The following is a 15,661-nucleotide window of genomic DNA, read 5'->3' as shown; positions in this document are numbered from 1 at the left end:
TTAGAAAGTCTCCCTATGATGAAATGAAGAGAAAGCAAGTATTTGATGAAAAGCCCTCTATAACTTATAGTGGAGACAAAGATATAAAAATCTAGAAACTGAAGATACTTCTGTTTGTTTTTGGCTTTTGTCAATTTTGTTGCCTTTAGCTTTCTTATTCTAGTACTCAAAGATCTCAGGGAGATTTTCATGTTTTATTTCAAGTAGAAATTTGTTGATGCCTAAAGCATTTGAGACACATTTACGATTATGTTGACCTTAGAGTTTCATTGTAATGTCACTGAGGCTATTTTGACAAGGTAATATTCTGTTTTCAGTTTACTAAGTCGCATCTTCATATCATAACCAACCAATGTTTTCTATACTTAATATTTTGGGGGCACATTGCCTTTTTCAAAGTTTGTTCACAAATATTGCTTTGATTGAAAAAGGGTTTTCGAGAAAGATTTTGAACCTAAACTTGAATATATATATATATATATATATATATATATATATATTATTCATCTTTTAAAATTACAAGAAATTACTATATTTTTGTATTACTTTAAATATATACTAATAAATAAAAAATGTTTTATTTCCAAAGTGGATAGTGTCAATGTTGTTATCCTGAAAGCAATGAGATAGCCATTGATTTTCCTGTTTCCTCAGATAAATTTACAAAGAAAAATGAGAGTTACGGGTGTAATTACCCAAGGAGCCAAGAGGATTGGAAGCCCAGAATATATAAAATCCTACAAAATTGCCTATAGTAATGATGGAAAGACTTGGACAATGTACAAAGTGAAAGGCACCAATGAAGATGTGGTAAGAATGACTTAACATAGTTAATTTGAAAGTCAAATTTCATTAATAATCATTGCTTACCAAATGAATAATGGGTCTTCAGCAGAAGCTTTATGTTGTTGCAAATAAATTTATGGTATTTTAATAAATATTAGACTAGTGGGGTGAAAGGGATAAGGAGTTTTTCTAAGTTATAAATGTACACTGGCTACCACTTAAGACTTTCTCTGATTTTAATTGTTGATCTTATAATCACTTTATCAGAAGGTTAACAATATTGGCATGACAATTGTTTTATTTTAATAATAGTTCATTTTTAATTTCACTGTATTGCTTTGACTAATATATTAGCACTCTCCATAATCAAATAACAATAGATCAAAATTGTTATCTGTAAAGAAAAATATTATTTGAAAAATAAAGCACGAATATAAAAAAGATGTATATAATTATATATTTCATATTGGGAGAAAAATTTTTATTTAGCAGAACAAAATATTTTATTAATGTATTTTTATTTATTGAGAGAGAGGAAGTGAGAGAGAAAAAGGAGAAACATCAATTTGTTGTTCCACTTATTTATGCATTCATTGGTTGATTCTTTTGTGCACCCTGGCCAGATATTGAACCCACAACCTTGGCATAACAGGATGACATTCTAGCCAATTTAGCTACCCGGCCAGGGCTATAGAATAAAACATTTTAGAGAAAATACATATTCAATGTCTCCTTTGCCTTTCTTATGATATTCCAAATTTTAATGAACTTTTATTAATTTTTTAAATTTCACTGCAGCTCATTCCATTTAAAGACAAGTCATTAGACTAGACTTAACAAATTATAAAAGAATTTTTAAATTACCTTCTCAAATAAATTTAAATAAATTTATCTGTTTACCAGGTCATGTAAAATAACAATAAGATTAAAAGAATTTTAAAATAACATGTTTAATCCTTAATTTTAGAAGGGAGTGTAGTTTTTCCATATATATATATATATATATATATATATATATATATATATATATATATATTTTAGAGCCCCAGTGCACGAATTCATGCATGGGTGGGGTCTCTTGGCCTGGCTGGCGATTGGAGTGATCAGAGCTATCAGGGCCAACCAGGGGGAAGGACCGCGGGAGGTTGGCTGGCTGTGGGAGGTTGGCTGTGGGAGCACAGTAACCACTAGGGGGCAGCTCCTGTGTTGAGTGTCTGCACCCTGGTGGTCAGTGCACATCATAGCTACCGGCTGGTCATAACGGTCGCTTAGGCATATATATATATGTTTCTTATCCAATGATCTGGGACTGATCAATAAGATGTAATCTTAGGAATCAGACCCTAAAGCATCATAAGTCTGATCATAGCATTAGAGAGACTGAGTGAACAGGAAGCACAGGAAAGACTAGTTTATAAACAACAACAAAATATCATTACTAAGTAGTAAAATGAACATACTAGATTAAGTTGAAAGGCTTAAAGTGCCCATTTTTCAAAAAAGAAAGATGCATTCCCTTGGCTTTGAAGGACTGACCTTAAAATTGACAATACCCTCATAATAGAGTATAGAGATTATACCGTAGGCTACATTGGTTCGTAACATTAATTAGTATTTTAGTTCTAGGTTTTATATATTCAGCTGATGGAAAGGTGCTTCCTAAATGCTTCAGACCCCCAAATTATTTAATCTAATTTCGGAAAGATTATGTTGGGTAGGATATAAGATCAATACATAAAAACAGGTAAAGGAGCTGTTACAATTAATAATTACAACTCTATATCATCTCTTTACACAGGTGTTTCGTGGAAATGTTGATAACAACACACCCTATGCTAACTCTTTCACACCCCCCATAAAAGCTCAGTATATAAGACTTTATCCCCAAGTTTGTCGAAGACACTGTACTTTGAGAATGGAACTTCTTGGATGTGAACTATCAGGTGAGTCCCATATTATTTATTTTAGTATTTTCTTTAAAGAAAAAAAAATTGGTGTGTAGTCTACTACTAACCTGTAATTTTTCAACACCCATAGATATTCATTCCTGCTATAACCTGTCTAGGGCATGGTTCAGTGATAAACTCATGTGTCTGTCTGTGTGTGTGTGTATGTGTGTGTGTGTGTTTGTGTGTGTGTGTGTGTGTGTGTGTGATAAACAATCTAAAACATGCTACCGAAGACAACTAATGTAGAAAGACCACTATATTTCTTTGAGTGTCAATGAAAATACAACAAATTCTCACTGGAAACTTTTGTTTCTTTAAATGTCTTACTGTTTTTAGTATTAACTATGATTTTTATTTTGTGACAAATGTTCAGTAAAAACTGAAATCTGCCTGACTTTGTAAATTGCAGTTACATTTAGGCTATATGGAATAGAAAAGTAAGCTTTATCTCTGTCCATCTACTGTAAGAACTTGGCTTTTGGGATTTTTTTAATGAAACATGTACATTTTATCATTTCTCCCAAGGAGACAATACTTCAGTACCACGATTGCTACTATAAATTCACTCCTGGATCACTCTTATCTATCACCCTGCCTATTGTATAAACAGTGGTTATCCAACTCAAGGATAATCCATCAAAGGACTCAGATTAAATAATCCTTATCTTCCAGGAGCATCAGTATTAAAAATAAAGATGAAGACTTGATATGTACCTCTCTCAGTGATCCCATTTCAATATAGCTAGATTCTGAACTAAACAGACAATTTTGTCTAGGCATTTCACAGTGTTTCTTTTTGGTGGTTGTTCTTATTCGAGCATCAACATTTACATGAAATGTAATTGTTTTGTTCAAACAACTGTGTTTTGAAAAATAAAAAATTGATGTGTACCTCACTTTTTAGAATAACCTTCAAAAAAGACAAACTTTTATCAAATGTACAATGATACTATTTAGTTAAAAATGGGAGGACACATGCCCTGGCCAGGTGGCTCATGTGGCTGATGCATCATCCTGTACAACAAAGCTTGCAGGTTCAATTCATAGTCAGGGCACTTAATTCATAGTCAGGGCACTTACTTAGGTTGCAGTCAACTGATCTATGTTTCTCTCCCACATTGATGTTTCTATCACTCTCTCTCTCTCTCTCTCTCTCTCCCTCTCTCTCATTTTCTCCCCCCTTCCTCTTCTCTCTAAATTCAATAAATATATCCTTGGGTGGAAGTTAAAAAAAATAGGAGGACACATCCATAGAACAGAATAACTGGGAACTATTTATGCATTTCAAGAGGTGGTGTATTGGTTATAATATATACTTTATATTTATTTCCCTTCGTAGGTATACTTGTGATGTTGAGAAAAGGAATGATTTTTAAGCAAATAAAAGTTACTATTAAAAAACAACCAAACTTTTACCCCACTAGTGTGTCTCAGTGTTGAGCATTGACCCATGAATCAGGAGGTCACTGGTTCGATTCCTGGTCAGGACACCTGTCTGGGTTGTGGACACAGTAGGAGGCATGTAAGAGGCATCCAATAGATAGATGTTTATCTCTCGTCTATGTTTCTATCTCTATCCCTCTCACTTCCTCTCTCCCTAAAATAAATAAAAACATATTTTAAAAACAACAACATACTTTAAATGAAGCCATTATATTTAAAGGAATCAGAGACATTTAGCTAGATGACTGAATTTGTTTTAAGAATCATATTTCATATTATGTAGGGGTGTCTTTTATGAAACAGCCAACATATGGTTTTAGTACTATTAATTACCCTAACAGGGGTGTTTTCCTTATTTTCTTAATTCAAACCAGCTTACTGACTACCAGTAAATCTGAGCAGAATTGTTGTACAGTGTTTTTATTGCATGTCACTATATCACCACAGGCCGGTGTCAACCCTATCTCATCCATCATAAAGCAATCAAGAAGAAGCCACAGATGATGAGGTTTGCTACAAGCCCCCGTGGTTTTTAGTTGCTTTACATCACCTTCCCAGACTTTTCAGCCATTTGATTTGTGAGGGTCAGTCTCTCATACATGGCACAGTTATACCCCTAAGGGGTAAATATATTTTACTTTCAAGTTTGACTTGAGGTTACACCTGACACTTTACAGATTTTTATGTTCTCAGAAAGAAGCCATACCCATCTCCTACACCCACACATTGATTGTGAACTTGCATGCAGAGAATAATATCACTTGATGGATACTTTTAAAAGCTGTAAAATAATCAATTTCATTGTTAATATTTCATTTTGTACAGGTGCTTTCCATGATGGTAAAAGAGTTAATTTATACTTATCAAATCTTATGGATGAGAAGGAAAATTTGTGAGGCAAATTGGAAGAGGTTAGCTGTTACATTTGGAAATAAACAGAAATATAATGTATGGAATTATTTCCCACAATCCAGTGCAACACTATAAAACCCAAGGCTGCCTTATTGTATTCAATAAACTGTTATAAGATCTCTCAGCCTTCCTAGAAGATCAGCAGCTAATCTTTTACCAGATACTTAAAAATAAAACCCCTAAATTCTCTGAGAGAGATATGATTTAAGATGTTTAGATTGAAATGGATCATGACCATAATTAGAGGAGGAATAGTCATTCATTCATTCTTTGAACAAATTATTCAGAACTTCCTCTGGGCTAAGTACTAGACAGTGGAATGGGTATAAAATGAATTCAATGACTGAGCAGAAATGTTGAAAGTAAAGGTATCCCTTTTCTAAGCAATATTTGAAATACTGTGTTATGTTACAAAAGGAAGAAACCAACAACCTTTCCTTTTTCCCTTGTATCTCTTCTGCAAGTCCATTGGTTTCACAGAAACTCCAGTAGCAGTGCAGGGTGGGGGTGAGGACTTGATGAGAGCAATAGAAGAACAAGTCAGAAATCTGTAATTTAGATAAAGCATGTTAATGTAGAACTGCCTGAAGGTAAATGACATGTCATTAAGACTTTAGAACTTTCTACAATCCTTGAGATTTGGTCATAAAACTTTTCTCCTCCAGAATTTGTATTTAGAAGTTCTAGTTATTTTTATCATGGGACTTAAGAGTATATGTCTCTGATCCCTAAAACCCAACAAAACTTGTACTAAGACATAATTGGCTAACCCTCCATCACCGTTTTGGCAATGTTTGCATAGGATAGGCATTTCCTAGAAGGTGGAGTTGAAGGAAGACATGGAGGAGCCTCAAGGAGGAAGAAGTAATCTACATGGACTAAGCAGAAAGAAATTCATTGCAGTTAAGAACTATTTATCATTGAAGAGTTCTAAGCCACTTCTCTTAGAGCCTTGACTTCAAATGGCTTAGTTTTAGGAACTACAGCAGTCATAAGCTATTTAGTGCCCCCTGATATGCTAATTTGAGGTCTTAACATTGTTACCTGTTGAAATGAGCTTTATGGAAATAATAAAAAGAGCTAACATTTACTGAATGTTAGCTATATGCTGGCACTGTTTCTAAATACTTTAAATTTATTAGCTAATTTCTTAAAACACTTATTTAAGGTAGTTTCTTATTATCATTACCTTAGAGATGAGAAAACTGAGGCACAATTTGGTTAAATAATGGGTATAAGTACACAGATTGTGAGGGACCAATAGAGTATGAGAAAATGGCATTGATTGGAGGAGTCTTCCTTTTATCTTGGATTTCTTTTAACAGCTTTATAGATCTAGGTCATATAGATAGATATAGATAGATGATAGATAGAGATAGAGATAGAGATAGAGATAGAGATAGAGATAGAGATAGAGATAGAGATATATAGATATATCAGAGAAAAAGGAAGACGGAGAGAGAGATAGTTACATCAATGATGAGAGAGAATCATTAATTGGCTGCCTCCTGCACCCCCCCCCTCCCCCCCACTGAAAATCAAACCCCAAACCCTGCCATGTACCCCAACCTGGAATCGAACTGTGACCTCCTGGTTCATAGTTTGACACTCAACCATTGAGCAACACAGGCCAGGCTTATTTTGGATTTCTTGATAATAAAGCTTACTTTGTGGAAGCCTCAACAACTGCCTAATATGATAACAGAATCATGCTTCCTATGGGTGGCTTTATGGATGGAATTTTGTCACAATTGTAATTCAAGATTGGAAGTTTGTGTGCACACACACACACATATGCACATACACACACACATATTTCAAGAACAGACAAATCCACAATTTGCACCATGTCAAACCTGAAACCATGTGTGGCAAATTTGAGAATCTTCCAAATTTACCCAATACCAGAAGCTATTGAGTATGATCAAAATATAAGAATGTATAAAAGACTCATCCCATAATGGCTTTTGCTAGAATTACTTTCTTCTGTTATGTATTTGTTTAAATCCTATACTTGTACAATGCCTGGCACATGGTGTACTTTGAATAAATATTAGCTTCTCACCTTCCAGAAGAAGCCATGTTGGTGCTATAAGAATACGTGATAAAGATTAGCAAACATATCTTGGAAAAGAAAATGCTGTCCAGTTCAAAATATACCATTGGAGCAGTTTGTGAAAATGACTTCGTACTGAGGGAATTTTCATTTGCAGTATTATGGAAGCAAATAAAAGAAAACCAAATATACTTTGTGAGAAAATGTTCCATTTTTAAAGGCGCAATGAAACTGTTGAAAGCTCGGGAACAGTCATGAGGCTATCATTAATGAGACAGGGGAGCATTGTTTTCATTTTGCAGAATCATCTATCGCAGAAAAGTAATTTGAATTCTGTCTTGTTTTCAATTTTTCCAAAATATATTCAGACAAAATAACCTGAATTGGCTATTTTGTTTTTCGATTTTGTTCCAGATTTATTTCTGATTATAACCTTTTTTGAATTTAGATGCTCTCTCTTTGGGGGAATGAATAGCATTAGGCTTAATCTGCTCTTGCCTCTCTAAAATGAAGACATAAAACTTGCAGGGTGATAAATTCTTTTTCTCACGGAGCCCTTCTCATCTCTTTCAGGCTGTTCTGAGCCTCTGGGGATGAAATCGGGGCATATACAGGACTATCAGATCACTGCCTCCAGCATCTTCAGAACTCTCAATATGGACATGTTCACTTGGGAGCCAAGGAAAGCTCGGCTGGACAAGCAGGGCAAAGTGAATGCCTGGACCTCCGGCCACAATGACCAGTCACAGTGGTTACAGGTAACAGTTTTCAAAAACTTTTGCCACCCACTGCACCTCTTCTTTGAAAAGATTTCCTGTTGGTTAGATGATGGAGTGATTACCTTCATACTAATTTAAATGTGCCTCTCTCTTTGGCTTAACTATATTGGTAAAAAAAAAAAATTCCTATGAAGCTATTCTGTGTGCTATTTTTCTTCCAATGTTGATGTACAGGTGCTACTGTCAGGTGGATGCAGCAGGCTGTACCAGATCACACGATTATAGATCAATTGGATTGATTATGAGAGCATTTGCATTTTAACTCTCATCTATCCTCACGCTAGGAGTCAATGTTGGTTTGAAAGTGTCACAGCAGGAATCTAAACCACCTTGACATCAAGCCACTGACCCGTGGATTGTTCCCATAGAATCATGAATCATGACTTATTAGCTCTTTCCCTGTGGTTGCTAAGCAATGGAGCAATTTGATTACATCTCATGATGAGAGCTAGGTTATAGAAGGAAAGCAGAGACGGCCTTTTCTTCACTTGGCCTTGTTTTCCCTTGTTCTCACACTTAGAAACATGTCCTTTTTCTTTCAGGTTCTCCAACCCCACACACTCACATTAGCAAGTTAATAAGTATTGGTTATTTCAACTACTCTCAAGTTACTTCACTTCTCACCATCCCACTGCCACTCTCATGCTCTAGGCTACCACCCTCTTTCACCCTGGGTTTTTGCAGCTTTCCAATTTATGTTCCTACTCTTTAAAAAGCTGTTTCCCAAATTATAATAAGTATGATTTTTTTCCCAAAATACAAAGGTGATTATTTTCTTACTCTCTTTTGAAACTTTTCAATTGCTTTCTATTACCTCAGGATAAAGTCGGGTTCTTTAATATAACCTAAAAGTGCATGATTTGGCCCTATTCCCTCTTATCTTTTTAGTTTTTCTAAATTTGCTTCAGTTTTTCAAACCAAAAACTATCACTCTTTTTCCATTCCTTTATAAATGTCCTCTTCCTAGAGGAAAAGAATGGGGAAAGAACACCTCTGCCCAGAGCACCCCCAGCCTTTTATTGGTATAATCCTTCAGCTACCATGTGGGTATGCATTCCTCTGGTGCATCCAAAGTAAGCCACCAACTCCATCCTGCGCCAGATTTGGCTTAAGTTCTCTCCTGTACACTACTGGGTCATCTATAATCATCTCAGAGCATTATCACACTATTATTAAAATTGTGTTTTCATGCTTCATTGTTTGCTCTGGAGGGATGGGACCACATCTGTCTTTTTCACTTTCTCAACTTGTTGTTCAGTACCTAACTAAATACCTGTCTCAATACCTGACACATGGTAGGCATTCAATAAATATTTGTTGAATGTATGAATGGATAAATGAATAGTTCAAAATACAATTGAATTTATTGATTTGGGCATATACATCATAGAATTGTGATCCACAATTTAAGAGGCCAACTGCTAATATCCTCAAATTTCAAAAATAATATTTAAAAAGAAACTAAAAGCTCATACTAAAGATCTGACCTTTATAATACAAGAACTAAATTATTATAGTACATAGCCTTTATGAATTTTTAAGTTCTTAATTTGAGGAATCCATGGAAACATTTTTTTTCAGATTTGTTAGAATTGAATGGTAAAGTTAAACTTGCTCTTTGTTGCTGTATAATATTTTTTAAATTGGAAATATTCCAGTCATGCCTCAGTTTAAATATAACTTTTGAGTCATAATGCCATGTAGAATATTACAAAATATTTTACACTATAACTAACTCAGGCTGGTAGACTCTAGAAATATCCATATGAAGGAGTTGCCAATGGCACATTTCTTTAGAGAGATAAAACTAAACAAATATTTTTACATGAATCAGGCTGTACTCTTCAATGCAAACCTCCATCCATCACATTTTTTTAGAATGGCTTTTCAACTGTCTTCTTAAAGTCACTTGCATGCTGAAATTGATTTATTCTGTTGGTGACAAATTTTTCTATCAACTCAAGGACCAGTTCTTGCAGTGTATGTCCATTTTTTTGCTGTGTCAAAACATATTCAGAATCTTGAAGGCAGGGTAAATTGACATCTTTACCTATACTTATTTTTTTTTCTTTTTTGACATCAAGACAACGCTCAAGAATTGTTACTATTTTTAGTATTTTCTCATCAAAAGAATAGAATCTGTCCAACTATATATTGCCATGGCTGTTAGTGTCTTTGTTGAAAATAAGATTAACATTTTTATAGATATTGTATAGGATGAGTTTGCTTTTAAATTGTTTATATAGAGTCAATTTTTTATCTTTATTTGAGGCTTCTGAATTTATGAAGTTTAGTTCTGTTTTTAACGTAAGATGCATCAATTCTGGGTAATAGCTCTTCTGAAGAGAAACCATGTCTCTCATTTAAATTTCCCTCCTTCACTATCAATCTTCTGCTTATTGATTTTTTAAGAACTTTCCTTTATATACTAACTATATATAACTCTCTAATGATGAGTTTTATTTCAGTTTATAGGTGTTTCCAAAATTTATTCAATAGATAATGTCTGGAAATACAATTGTTCTAAAGAAAACCCCAAAATATTTTTAAGGAATTCTTATGTACTCGAATATCACTTTAACATTTTATTCTTCTTATTACTCTATTGTTGTTTCCAGTGCTTCTCTAAGGGCAAAATATCAGATGCTTCTTAAGCAAGTGTTCTTATATTACTTTTCATAAGTGATCTTACCTAACTGATTAGTGGCTTCCATGAGCTATTGTTTATCATTAAATCATTATGCTATTTCTTTATAAACATGGCAAAAATGTGTTAAGTCCACAGGCAACAGTAAATAAGAGGCATTTTTTTTCACACCTCTGAAAAACTGTTTCATTGCTTTGATGTGTTTGCTGTTCTCCAATATTTTGAGCAAGGAGCCCCACTAATGTGTTTTTCAAAAACACAGAGGGGTTTTTTTTGGTATGTGTGTGTGATTTTTGTTTGTTTGTTTTTTTGTTAAATTACAGTTTCAGCCTTAAAAAAAAAAACAAAAAAAAACAGCTAAGTTGGAAGATCATAAGCCAATTATTCCTGACTCATAGCTGAACATTTCTAACATATGGCTGGACTAAATTTTAATCCATGTTATAAAATAAAGTAACATTAAAGTAACAAAAACAGACATTTTGTTAGATTTTAAATTTAATTAAATAAGACAAATGAAGAAGCACATAGAAGGTACCCAGCAACAGGTAGCTCCCGCCTTTCTCTTTCCTATGGCTGGTGAAACCTTAGGAGAACATGACCTGACACCCCCAATTTTTATCAAGAATGAAGATCTGCATACATATTCTTTGCTTCTTTCAAAAGGGAATTTTTAATAAAACTATGAAAGATAAAGTAATATATTGGTAGATCAGTTGCAGACTGTGAGAAGTGTTGATAAATTATATAAATATGCATTGGCAAGCAAAATTTTTAATTTTTTATATAGGTGACATTATATTTTTCAAATTCTTTACCTGGGAACAGTAGTAATATTATTAATAACTAAAATGAGCTTTATATGTTGCTTTGTAATGTTCTCTACTGAAACAATATTCTTATTAGAAAGTGTATGTGTTTTATGTCCATGTTCAGTTGCTTTCAATACACTGAGTAAATTCCCTTAGTATTTATACTCATATTATACAAACTGATTAAAATGCAGCATAAAATTGTGGTGTTTAATCTTACTAATTGTGAAGAAATATTTTGGTATAGTAGATGCAAGTAAACAATGAACAATCTCCAAGAATTAACTTGGATTGACTAACCAACTTTAAAAAAAAAATCTTATGATTAAAGACTGTAAATTATCTTACATTGAATATGCTCTGTGTGTATTCATTGCATTATAGGTGGTAATTCATCCTCTATAATTGAATCTATTGAAAGTTTTTTTCAGATTTCACAAAGTGAAGCACAATATAAATGAAAATGTCACAATGTCACCTAGTAAATGACCTTTTGGTGTATTTCATGAAACAATTGCTAATTTAAGTTAGTCTGTATAATATTTCATCCAAATTAGTAGAATTAATTGAGTTGTTAAAGTGCACATTCTAGTGTTGACCTTTTTCAGAATTGCAGCTAACCCTTCACAACTTCATTTCAATACTAATTTTGTGGAAATGTGCAAAAAGCAATTGAATTTGAGTTTTCTAATTAAATAAACCGTATTTAGTTCATTTTAGATTTTTAACAGGGCATATTTTAGCCATAAAATTCATAACTTCTTTAAAAACTTATCTTGTCTTCTGCACAATTTATTTACATTAGAATTAAAGGAAAAAAATTTCAAAGATCAAGGGTCCCTCAATATGAAGGAATAGTCTGATTTCCAGGTCACTCTTCCAAAATTTCAAATCCAGTAAACAGCAAGCCTACATGAGGGTTCAGTTATAAAGCCAATCTGAAAGAGATAAATAATGTCTTTATTTTGTATGATTATGAAACAGTTTCCATCCTTCATAATGTTAATATATTTTGAAGTATATGAAGTGAATCAAAGGATGTCCATACCTTGCTTGTATTATAAATCATCTTTAAATTTTTATAATTTTATGGTATCAAAGGGAATCTCCACTATCCAAATACAAAAAAAACTAATGAGCAAAGCAAAATTGAGTAGGATATTTATACAGAGAGTACTTGGAGAGCAAACCATCAGTATACTATGCAGCCAGGATCAATGTTCTATGCTGAGTGCAGGACAAAGTTCAACAATCTGGTTTTGAGGGCTGACGACTTACATTAATATTCTGGGACTCGGTTTTTTCTCCTTTTCTTCTAAAATGTGGATATTACAAAAATGATAACCTCCCAGGCAACCTTCCTCTTTTAAACTCTCATACCACTAGGATTCTAATATCTAAAGAATGATTGACCCAATTCAATGTAATAAAAAAATTATCAGGATCTCCAGCTAATTTCTGGTAAAGTAAACATAAACAAAAAAGGCATCATATAACTTAATGAGTGTTACAGATATAGCCATCTAACCTCAAAATTAATCTTTTAAAAAGTTAACTTTTATATCATTCGTAGTTTATCTATTTACTCCCCAAAATATTGCTCTTCCCTTTTCACTCATTTTGAGTCATTTTTTGGTTAGTGCTCTCTATAAATAGCTTTTTAAAAACCCATTCCTTTAGAAAAAAGCATCTATAATAATAAAAGCACAATATGCTAATTAGAACAGATGTCCTTCGGGACAACTTTCCCGACAAAGCTGGGGCAGCGAGGGAAGCCTGGGTCCCGGGTGCCTGCTGGTGGCCAGAGTGAAGCTGGTACTGGCAGCCAGGGGAAGGAAGGCCTACTCTTGCACGAATTTCGTGCATCAGACCTCTAGTAATATATGTTAACCCATTATGAAGTACTAATACTCTAGAATTTACATATAGCACATTGTGGAAAATACACAAAGCAGTAGCTTCTGGTGTAGATTAAATTAAGCACGTGCTGCAGTTTTGGAAAGGCTAGCTTCAAAGGTACATAAAAATAAGATGGAGGCTTTGTGGTTTAAAGGTTATGTAAGTGGCTTTATAATTTTTAAAACAAATATTTTTGAGGCACCTGTTGTAACAAAATACAATGCCAGGTGCAAGGAACTGAAAGATATATTTGGCACTTTCTGTCTGCATGTACGATTACTGATGCCCTAATTGTCATGGATTCAGTATTCCAAAAGAAATATGGGAAGATGGATGCTTCTTCTTACAAGCAGTATCTGAAACCATTGAAAAACTGAACAGCAGGACTTATAAGAATTGTATGTGCACAGCAGATCCATTCATATTTTTTTATGATAATGAGAATTAAATGACTTCTGATTCCCTTGTTTGCAAATGAATTTTAATTTATGACGTATTAGTTATCTTTGTATTAATGAAATACAGTTATAAGAATGACAACCATTCTCCTCTAAAAATATGAGCTGAAAATATGCCAATGGGTAAAATTCAGAGCTAAGGAATACAGTTTCAAGTAAGAAGAGCATTTGTAAAGGCTTTCAGATGAAATGGGAATCAACTTTCACTGGTGACCTCATTTTGTCTTGAAAGCAGCCCTCTCAGTGACTAAATTATGTCTGTTTCATGAGGCTACAGAGAGTCTGACGCATTTATAAAGATTTCACAGTCTATCAGCAGTAGAAGGGGAAACACAACCAGGAAGCTCATATGACGATCTTTACCACACTATTTCATAGACTATTTGTGAGTGAGGTGACTCCCTTTTTATAGATGTTCATTGGACTAGGAAGCCCTTCTAGTGCTGACCAGCATAGAACTGGCCATGCCTGTCATGGAGGAGAGCTTCTGGCACAGCTGTGGCTCCCGCTTGCCCTCTAGGTTTTTGGTTCCCACTATAAACACTGTATAACCCTTTCATTGTTACTGAACACTGAACACACGTTAAATATTTGGAAAATGCAATTTCTGAAGAAAAAAAAAAGTGGATAGGATGGAAATTCTAATTTTTTTCTTCCTACAACTGGATGGCTTGTTCCTTGGGCACATGCTACATTTTAAAGAACACTGCTCTCCACAACAGTCTTTTTATTTATTTATTTTATTTTTTAAAATGTGTTTTTGTTTATTTCAGAGAGAGGAGGCGGGGAGGGAGAGAGAGAGATAGAAACATCAATAATGAGAGAGAATCATTGATCATCTGCTTGCTGCATGTCCCCTACTGGGGATCAAACCCACAACCTGGGAATGTGCCCCAAGCAGGAATCAAACTGTGACCTCCTGAATCATGGGTCAACACTCAACCATTGACCCACACTGGCCAGGCTCCCCAATAATCTTGATCAATTAAGCTCACCTAGTCCAAGATCTTTGGTGTATCCTAGAGACTGTGTCATTTTTTCTTTAAAGCCAGTAATGATATGATGGGTAGATCATCCGGTTTTTATTTAATCATTAAGATATCTCTTATTTATGAAGTATTTATTTACTAATGTCAACATAAAATAAATGTACTTATCGCAAATGTTGCATTTATTTTCTCTTACACTTTTAAAATAGCATTTATGTGGGAAAACATGGCTCGTGAAGTGAATTTCAAATCTCTAGTGTCTTAGTTATATGCTGCTATTATAGTTCACTGCCATAGTATGTCCCCTGGAAAGTGTAGGTCCACTTAACCATGCCCATTTCTGTATTAGCATTTGGTTAGAATCTTCTCTGAGATCCTTTAAGATGTGCCTAAGGACATATCTGCCTACAGCTTCCAATTAATTACTTTCTGGAATTAGTGTATATTTTAGAGAAAAATAGATATAAATTTCCTTTGGTAGGGCGGACTGTGGCCTCAGTATCAAGACTGAACAGAGTTTTCATTTAACTCATGGTGCAGGCTCCTTGCCCAGGTCTGTCAAGATAGCTGGTGCTGCTCCCTCCCTGTGACCTACTTCACTCTCCGTGAATTTCTGACTGTCCTCTTGTGCCCTCTTCTCTTTCCTGGGTCCTTGCTGTTTGATTTGTTCACCCTTTGACCTTGCATTCCAGCCTCAGCCTGCCCTCTGAAAGTTAAGTGCCTATTTATCATCAGCTCACCAGATGGCTACCTGCTTCTCAGTACACCTATGTCTAGCTTGTTACTGTAGCTGAACTAAATCTCAGCTCTCTTGGTTCCTGGTCCTGACATTCACAGTTTCTACTTTTTCAGATGCTCATTTCCTTTAGATATTGCTACTACCAGAATTCAGTCCTCCTGACTACAGAGACAGAATTTCCAAAAGGTCCTC

The 15,661-nt window shown here is 34.3% G+C and overlaps 1 protein-coding gene across 1 annotated transcript in view; it reads left to right on the top strand.

The window, feature by feature from the left end:
• The window catches only part of EDIL3 (EGF like repeats and discoidin domains 3), a 411,761-nt gene that overhangs the window by 299,317 nt on the left and 96,783 nt on the right, over window positions 1–15,661 (top strand). The window contains exons 7-9 of the mRNA XM_070412295.1: window positions 655–810; window positions 2,585–2,729; window positions 7,720–7,904. Of these exons, the coding sequence (XP_070268396.1) occupies window positions 655–810; window positions 2,585–2,729; window positions 7,720–7,904 (486 nt within the window). The remainder of the gene's footprint in view (window positions 1–654; window positions 811–2,584; window positions 2,730–7,719; window positions 7,905–15,661) is intronic.

This window comes from Myotis yumanensis, unplaced genomic scaffold (genome assembly GCF_028538775.1).
Source record: "Myotis yumanensis isolate MYYU_CA2020_CCGP unplaced genomic scaffold, mMyoYum1.0.hap1 SCAF_4, whole genome shotgun sequence".
In the NCBI taxonomy this organism is placed as follows: Eukaryota; Metazoa; Chordata; class Mammalia; order Chiroptera; family Vespertilionidae; genus Myotis; species Myotis yumanensis.
The sequence above is the reverse complement of the archived record's forward strand: the minus strand, read 5'-3'. Positions and strand labels throughout refer to the sequence as shown.